Below are 9,290 nucleotides of genomic sequence, written 5' to 3' on the forward strand. Positions count from 1 at the left end.
TACATTAGGACAGCTCCATTTTACACCAAAATTGCTTCTATGATGGCAAACCACAGAGACATTTTTAAGCATTTTTCCTTTGTACCTTTCCCTCTTTGAGAAAATTGTTTCTCCACAGGAAAAATGACAAATCCTCTAACTAATAAGTACACATTTTCAATATATATATATATATATATATATATATATATATATATATATATATATATATATATATGTAGAACAAAACGCCAATGAAAACAAGATGAGAAGCAGGAAAGAAGAGCTGTATGGGTCTGGAATGACACACTGATGCTGATACGTGAGAATGATTACTTTTTTTTAACCAGTAGATGGCAGTGACAGAGCAAGCACACCCATGACTGACTTTACTGATTATAACACACCAGTAGCCTTCAGGCTTTCCACAAAGAAAAGTTAATTTTGTCTCTCTGGAGATGTAGGAAAGTGTTGTCCTGGTTACTACAGTTGCAAAAGACACAACTAATCACAACCCTACTCCTCTCTGCCCCCATCTTGGTGAATGCTGAAATCTGTTCCCTTGAGACTCGGGGATGCAGCTGCACTGTGGCTGATGCACACTAGAGTGCACCGAGCTGGAAAATGTTGTTCCAAGGCAGAAATAAAGAAAGAGGATAGGTTATTTATTGTCTTGCGTCCTCTTGTCTTGGGGCTGAAAGTAATTTCCAGAACTTTGTCAATAGAGAATATCTATATGCTAATAGCTCCATTATGCATCCACATATGGCACATATATATAAGTAAAGCAGAACCATGAGGACTATCTTCCCCCGACTCACTCTCAGCTCTGACTGACATAATATATGATCACTGAATGAGATTGCTGCCCTGTTGCATAGACTCACTGAGCAGTGTGTATGTGTGGTACTCCATTAAACTGACATCTGTGTTCAAATTGCAGCAATTATTGTTTTGAGATAAACACAGATAAAATGAAAGTTTGATTAATTCGATGTTATGAAGGAAGTATATCTGACTGCTGTTTATTGATTTGCCAAGAGGAAACTCAAGAGACTTTTCATTATCACTAACAACACAGCTGTGATGCAAATTTCTGGAACTGTACAATGCTGTACAAGCAGCGATTCCAGCTGGCTCAATAACTAACTGAATTTACTGGCTTCTGTTTCGGCTTTTGGCATTTTCAAAATTACAGTTTGACCATTTGGTTCATTTGGTGTCACTTACAATATATCACACATCAGGCTCTAGATGAGAATAGCGCAGCAGCTCCTCAGTGTTCTTCATTTACACAATGACACTGATCAGAATCAGAATCAGAACCATTTATTGCCAAGTAAGTTTGCACAAGCAAGGAATTTGTCTTGGCGGGAGGTGCAAAACATAAATAAAACAATTAAAAAAATGATGATTGTTTGAAAGGTAAAGTAAAGTGGCAAGTGTATTTAAATATAAGGTGTGGAGGGATGTGCAGGGGAGTGAACGGTAGCATGATCGGAGCGACTGACCAGAACTGGATCCGCAATACAGTATGTCATGTTATAGGAAACATTAATAACTATTTGTTTTACACACGGTATTTGTTTTGTTGTTGTTTTTATAATTAGATGCACGCAGGATGTTATTTCTGGGAAGCTACTCCTGCCACAGATTGGAAATGTAAAACATATATTGCTCAATTTAAAAAAACGGCATTCTGAATTAAAAAAACAAAACGAGTAGCTCCAAATCATCCCTGTGGATGACGTTGTTAGACTGTATATTGTTTTTGATGAGGGTTTTCAAGCTACTATGTCTCCTGACAAAATACTTTTGCGGTCATATCCATCTTACTTAACAGCCATGGAGCTGTCTCGGAGCTATCGAGATAGCTTTGCAGCACTTTGATTAAAAGAGAAGACCAAGGTTACCAGGACATCTGTTGGGAAAGCTGGGCAGAGATTACCCAGCCTCATCCCACACAGACTCAGAGCAGCAAATGATGTAAATAATACTGCCTCTTGGCCTGACTCAACCTTTGTAGTTTGTTTGGCCACCACGATTTACACACACTGTCACATTTTGGAATGCACTTAATTAAAAAGGAAAATGCACAAAGTCGAATTGATGTAGTACACTTCACAAGTTGCGGAGCTGTTCATTACGAGAGAGTTACTGCAAATAATGCAGAGGTTATTAAATGTATTATTCGATTTTTCAGATAATTCTTTTCAAATAAATTGAGAGTGACAGAGAAATGCAGTCATATTGTATGAACCTACTCGCTGTTCCTCCAAGATGAATGACATTTGTGATGTCACTACAGGGTAATAAATGTAAAGCCCGTGTGTAACATATGACATCTTTGAAATGGTATGTTGACTCAGATCTGCTCTTTTGTGATCCAGAGGCCCATTTCACCAACATAAAAGGTGAAATTTGTAACATGAGATTTTGTCCTATTATTACCTCTGTTCATTTTGACACACTTAATGAATCAAAATAACTGCCATACTTGCAACCGATGCAGGAACACTTGAAAGCCCTGATGGACTCACAGTCATTTGTGAAATGTGACACCGGCAACAATAGTGATGTAAGCATTGTTAATATTGGATTATTGAGTTCAATCATAGACTGTATATAATAAGTTGATGTAGTCACTCTAATGTCACCCATTGGTTTGTTGACTGCTATTTGGAAAGTCTTGAATTTGGCATTCTGGCCATCGCCATCCTGGTTTTGGGCTTTCACCATCTTGTTTTTTTGCAACCAGAAGTGACAAAAGGGTAGAACTAAGTAAAACCGAACACTGCAAGGACAACTCCGAGAACAGACAACGCTGTGGTAGTCACCTGTCAATCACTAGGTAGCCATACCCTTAAGCATATACTTTATAGTCTATTTTACTCAGAATTTACGAAATGAACATCATGTTGTATTGACTTGTAACTAGCGATTGATATCATAAACTCATGTTTATAATGTTTACTGAGGTAATAAAATCAAGTGAGAAGTAGTGTCATTTTCTCATAGATTTCTATACAATCAGACTTGTTTTTGCAACCAGAAGAGAATGCAACTTTAAGGCACTTCCGCATTGGCTTTACTTTTCTGCACCCGAGGTTGCCACCTGAGTCGAATGAAAAGAAACAGTTTCACTTTTGATTAGACAATCACAATTCATGATGATGAACACATTTTATTTTCATGGTCAAAGATTAATTAAGACAAGAGGAATTTTCATTAAGCAGATACTACATTTTGTCTGCAAAAAAAAACAAAAAATAGTGTGGGAGCATTGCTGTCCGACACATCTCAAAATGTATATTTTAAATGCTGTATTTCAATATGTTGTATTTAAACAAAACGTGAGTACAATCAACAAATTAACTGATCTTACAAAGCAAAAGGAAGGTAACTTCGCTGATCACCTCCGATCCTCTGCACCTCAATGCAGCTCTCGTTTCAGACTCTCATTTCTCTGATCTGCTGCTTTGCAGCTCTAAAGCCGCCACTGTGCCTACAGTCTGTGTTTACAGAAATGTTTCTGCTCAGCACAAAAATAAAACTCTGGATGCTGGATGCAAGATGGATTTGTAGATGATCCATATTAATGTACTGTACTGTATATTATACAAAGTGTCTCATACAGTAGTATGCATATGGTCTAGTAGTAGTTGTATGGTAGTATGCAATCTTACTAAATAACAAAATACATTAAGTTAAGGCCACAGCTTTTTCCATCCAATTGACCCTTACAAAGAGGAATGAATGCAAAGAACGTAGTAAATGATCGTGTGTGACTGTCTCAATCCGCCTTTTTCCAGAGAACTTCAATCACTCAATTTCTCTGAGCAGTATGCTTCCAATCCCAGCAAACAGCTGGCCCGGCATTTAGAACACATGAGGATTAGGGGGTTGATTTAGTTAAAGGCTCAATCCAGAATCAGACCATAGCACCACTTATGATGCCAAGATCACTTCTCTACTGGCTTTGTTTATGATATGTACATGCTTTATGCATTTATTTCATGCTGTCAAACATGAAATACAATTCACAGTTTGCTTATAATTATCACAAATTAAGAAAGGCACACAGAAAATACTTTATATATCTATCCATCTATCTATCTGTCTATATATCTATCAATCTATCCATCATCTATAAAGCAAAAATAAAATATCAGGGGTTGTAAGAAACATTATGCATCATCATTATATCATTACACACTTGCTTTAATTCAGAGAGAGGATTTTATTTGTTTCTGTGGTGAATTTTAACTAATGCAGGATTAAAGTAATCTCCATGTGGATATGTCACATCTTGCTCAATCTCTCTCGTGTCATTATAAATTCAGTTGGTGCCTCACTCACTGCCACAGGAATACAAGGTATGCAGCTGCGTGTGACAACATGAGGACATGGGTGTGGAGCGAAAGTGCAGGTGCGTGTGTCGATGTGCTTTAACAGCATGCACGAAAAAGGAATCTATGAACTCAAGGAGATTTCATAGTGGACATCTACTCTCATTGGTTAGTATGAGGAACTGATTTGCATGCGGTGGGTGTGTCCTGAGCCAGCACTGGGATGAAGGACTTGTTCAAGGCAGATAGCAGTAAGGCATAGCACTCAGCAGAGGTCTGCGTTGCTCAGCGCTCAAAATGCAGAGGTTACTTAAGCTGTTGCTCTTCCTGCCATAAAGTGCTGGACTAGGACATAAACATGTTCAACAGCAGACACCCCAGCCTTAGCAAAAGAGGAGGGATATGGGTAAGTTTTATGATGATTACTTTACAGACAGAATTCACTAACACAACTACCAGTACTACTTATGATACTGTGACTACTGTTTTATATTAGTAAGACAAACCATGACTAGCCTCTCTACACTATATTAACATATACCAATCTAATTGCATGGATTGATTGGTTGAAATTATAACTATAATGCAAGATAAGTGTAATGATTACTGTTCAAATCATTTTTGCTGGTGTCCACAAAGCTCTGCAGCTGTTGATTTAACGAAATACTATTTATAATGTTCACACTGAATAATACACTTTAGGAATACCTCATTTTGCAAATATCATTCAATTGTGCAACTCTTTTATTAAACTATCTTTAATTGTCTTTTCTTCCAGGGATTGTGCATCCTCTTGCTTTACACCAGCCCTCTTTCCTGTTTTGCAAATTTCAGCCAAGCAAAAGAGCTGATCTATAAAATAAAGGAGGGATTACCCAGGGGGACCTTCATCGGGGCCATTGGAGTAGACTTAAATTTGGATTTCACTGTGGAGCCCCCCTTTTTATTCAGTCTCCCGAAAAAGAAGATCAGTGGGCAGTATGTGAACCTCAATAATACCACCGGGGAGCTTTACACATCTGCTACGGAGATTGACAGGGAGACCTTCTGCCCTTTTAACTCAGGGGGACATGGATGTGTCCTTTCACTGGATGTGTTTGTGTTGCCCCAGCAGTACTTTCAGCTGGTCAAAGTTAAGATCTTTATTGAGGATGTGAATGACAACAGGCCAAAGTTCCCTGTGGATGAAATCTGTATATCTGTCCCAGAAAACACACCAATAAATGCTCGGTATGCAGTGGAGCAGTCAGCAGTGGACCCAGACCTCGGTGTTCACGGAGTGCAGACCTACTGGCTGGTCAATGACTTTGGCATGTTCACACTGGACGTTGAGGAAAATGAGGGAGGTGAGCTGACACCCTTCCTCATTGTGATGGAGGCTTTGGACAGAGAGACCCAGGCTGAATACATTACGGATCTCATTGCAGAGGACGGAGGGACCCCTCCTCTGCTCGGAGCGGCTACTTTGAAAATTGTCATCACAGATGTGAACGATAACTGCCCCCAATTCACAGAGTCGCAAATTAATGTCACTCTGCATGGGAATGCCACCACAGGGTCGCATTTGGCACGTCTGAATGCCTTTGACCCTGACCTTGGTGCTAATGCTCAGATCAGCTATGCTTACAGTGAACGTGTGCCAAGGGACACCAGGAGCTTGTTCCATTTGGACAGAATCACAGGGGTGATCAAGCTAGCAGGGAAAATAAACACTGGCACAGCCACGTTTTACAAACTCACCATTTTGGCCAATGGACCTGGTTGTATCCCTGCAGTAGCTACTGTTTCTGTTCATTTAATCAAAGTTGTTACAGGACCCCCTGCTGTCATACCCCGATATATTGCACCAGAAAAGGATGGGGTTGTGACCATAAAAGAATCTGAACCAGAGTTTTCTCCAATTGCTTTTTTTACTATCAAAAACATTGACATGAACCAAAGGGTTGATTGTTATTTGGAAGGGTCTGGTCCCTTCAGGCTCGTCCCCTATCAGCTTTTAAAAAACGAATACCTGCTGGAGACTACAGAGCCCTTGGACTATGAGAAAACACAGGAGTATGAGCTTATTGTTGTTGCCAAGAATTCTCGGGAGCTTGTCATCAAGACCTTCCTCAAGGTGCAGGTATTCGATGAGAATGACAATGCACCAGTGTTTCAGCAGTCTTGGGTGGAAATATCTGTGGAGGAGAACAATCCACCAAACACCTTTCTGACCCAGCTCCAAGCCACAGACCAGGACAGCAAAGGCAGAGGAGAAGTCATCTACCTTCTTGGCGGTGACGCCCCAGGGATCTTTTTCGTGGATCGTGTGACGGGTGTCCTGACTGTAACCACATCGCTGGACCGTGAGGAGAAAGAGACATACCGTTTCATAGTGAGAGCAGTGGACCAGGGGACGCCCAGGAGGGAGTCGATTGCAACAGTGGTGGTGAGCGTGCTAGACCGCAATGACAACAGTCCACGCTTTATCAATAAGGATTTCACGTTCTTTGTGCCAGAGAACTTCCCGGGGTACGGTGAAATCGGCGTCCTCTCTGTGACAGATGCCGATGCTGGAGAAAATGGATGGGTGGCCCTTTCCATCCTCAACGGCAGCGACATCTTCCTGATAGACACAGGCCGAGGTGCACTGAGGGCCAAGACATCGCTCGATCGTGAGCAGCAAGGGACATACCAGCTGTGGGTTGAGGCCGTCGACGGTGGGGAGCCTGCACATTCCTGTGTCACTATGGTGACCGTGCTGTTGATGGATGTAAATGACAACCCGCCTATTGTCCTCTTCCCCCAGTCCAATCAGTCTTACATGCTGGTTCTACCCAATACACTACCAGGAACATCCATAACAGAGGTCTACGCTGTGGATAAGGATACAGGTATGAATGCTGTGATCGCCTACAGTATTGTTAAGAGGAAAGGTGGCGAGTCAGGTTCCTTTGCCATTGACTCAGAAACAGGAAATATCACATTAAAGAGGGAGCTTAGCATCCGAGGCCTCTACAGCCTTCTTGTGAAGGTCAGTGACCATGGTCAGCCTGAGCCGCTTTACTCAACAGTGATGGTTAACTTCTTTGTCAATGAAACAGTGAGCAACGAGAGCTATATTCAGAGCCTGCTGACCAGAGAGGCTGAAATTGAGGTGGAGGAGAGGCCCTGGTACAAAGGTCAGATGACAGAGGGGCCTGAGAGGTATGAGCTGTTCCCCTGTCAGCCTCTCCTCATTGCTCTTTCAGTGACATGTCTGGGGCTGTTCTTCTCAGTTGTCACACTAACATCTTACATATGCTGTAGGAGATTTAAAAAGCAGCGAAAGAAAAGATCAGAGGTTGAAATACCTTTGAAAATTAAGAATGACTCAATGCAGGTTGTGAACAGAAAGCTCAGGCAGATCTCAAACATCTGATATTCAGTTGTCCACACATCCCAAACCACCACTGTTTACATAAATGTTTACAAAACTCACTGTGAGAAGTGTAGTTCTCACATGAAGTTGCTCTTTTTTCATTTGTCATATGGTTGTTATTACTGCAATAATAATACCGTGTGATTTGACTAATATGCCAGGAGGTTTTGCCATTAAAAAGGGCACACAGTATAATGCTCGATTTAACTTTTTATAAAATCTATAAAGCCTCTATAACCGAGGAATGGAATACATTTGTATTGGCTTCAAAGTTATAACAGCTTAATTACAAAGTGAGAGAGCAACTCAGTGACGTTTACTCAATCTAAGGTCCTATGTAAATATTGTACAAAATGTTTTACAGCTTTATAAACAACTTTTGCATCGCATGAAAATGACAAAAGACAGTTCAAGGCACAACAAATGTTTCTTTCTTCATTATTGTCTTAGAAAAACTGCATCTCTCTACATCACATCACTAATACAAATATCATGGAAAAGTGATTACACTTGGAAGTTGGCATCGAAATCTATCTGTTTCTTAAATATTTGATCTATATTCATAAAGTACATTTCAAAATGGATTGATATAGAAAAGGTAAATCAAAGTGCATTACATTAATCAGGGCATTGCAATCCTGTTATATTCGGAGAGCTCAGCGTGTCAATATACATCAAACTCTACATTATAGTTGTGTTGTATACAGGAAATGTGAAGACAACATGCACAAAGGCTTTTGAAAAAAGCAGACTGACCAAAAAATATTATCTTTACTCCATGCCCACTCATGAGCTGCATAGCTTTCAATTGCATCTTGCCTTCTTCAGCTTAATTGTAAAGGAGTGATGACATGACATGTACAATGATGTATGAGTGATATACTGTTAGATGAGGTTGAAAGCTCCTGGAAAAAGCTCTAAAATTAACCTTGAGTTGGTATTTTTCTTTTTGCATGGCGTCTGAGGGCCATGGTTAGTAACAAGACGCCCTTGTTTCTGTGAAGGCTCCCAGTAGTTACTGATCGTGCCTGTAAAACCTTTAAATGCCATCTCAGTGCAGCACCGACTCCCATATTTTCATCACACTGAACAATTTGAAATGTGTCCAAACTTCTTTGTCATAAACCTGCTTCGAGTTGCATAGATCACCCTCCTTTATACAACCATGACATTCTCAATGTGTATGTGAAAACATGCTCAATGTTTGTGAAACAAAATCAAAATAACTATTAAAGATGCTTTATTTTTTATAAAAAAATGGATTTTGATATTTGATTATTATCACTGACATATACCTAGATATGTTCAAATGTGTGTGTGTATACAAACGTGTTGTCAAAGTCAAACACTGGATAGCAATGAAATATAATTCACACATCTTCTGGTTTCAGTTTCATTTGTATCGATTGAAAGTCCACCGGGAAAGCAACTTCATACTTTGGATTATGATGAACGGACAATAACAGAAATCTGTAATTCAAACTCTACAATGATGCATGTGCATGTACCTCAAATGTGCAGTGCAGTATATGGTCTTATGGTCTTCATGTGGTGTTACACAT

At 40.0% G+C, this 9,290-nt stretch overlaps 1 protein-coding gene across 1 annotated transcript; it reads left to right on the plus strand.

Moving 5' to 3' along the window:
* Window positions 1–4,686: 4,686 nt before the first annotated feature.
* Window positions 4,687–8,890, plus strand: pcdh20 (protocadherin 20; the record flags this gene model as incomplete). The annotated part of the gene is made up of 2 exons (XM_079217455.1): window positions 4,687–4,734; window positions 5,107–8,890. The coding sequence occupies 2 exons, from the start codon at window positions 4,687–4,689 to the stop codon at window positions 7,726–7,728; spliced, it is 2,670 nt and encodes an 889-aa protein (XP_079073581.1). The 3' UTR covers window positions 7,729–8,890.
* Window positions 8,891–9,290: the final 400 nt, after the last annotated feature.

This window comes from Taurulus bubalis (assembly GCF_910589615.1).
Source record: "Taurulus bubalis genome assembly, chromosome: 4".
NCBI classification, from domain to species: domain Eukaryota; kingdom Metazoa; phylum Chordata; class Actinopteri; order Perciformes; family Cottidae; genus Taurulus; species Taurulus bubalis.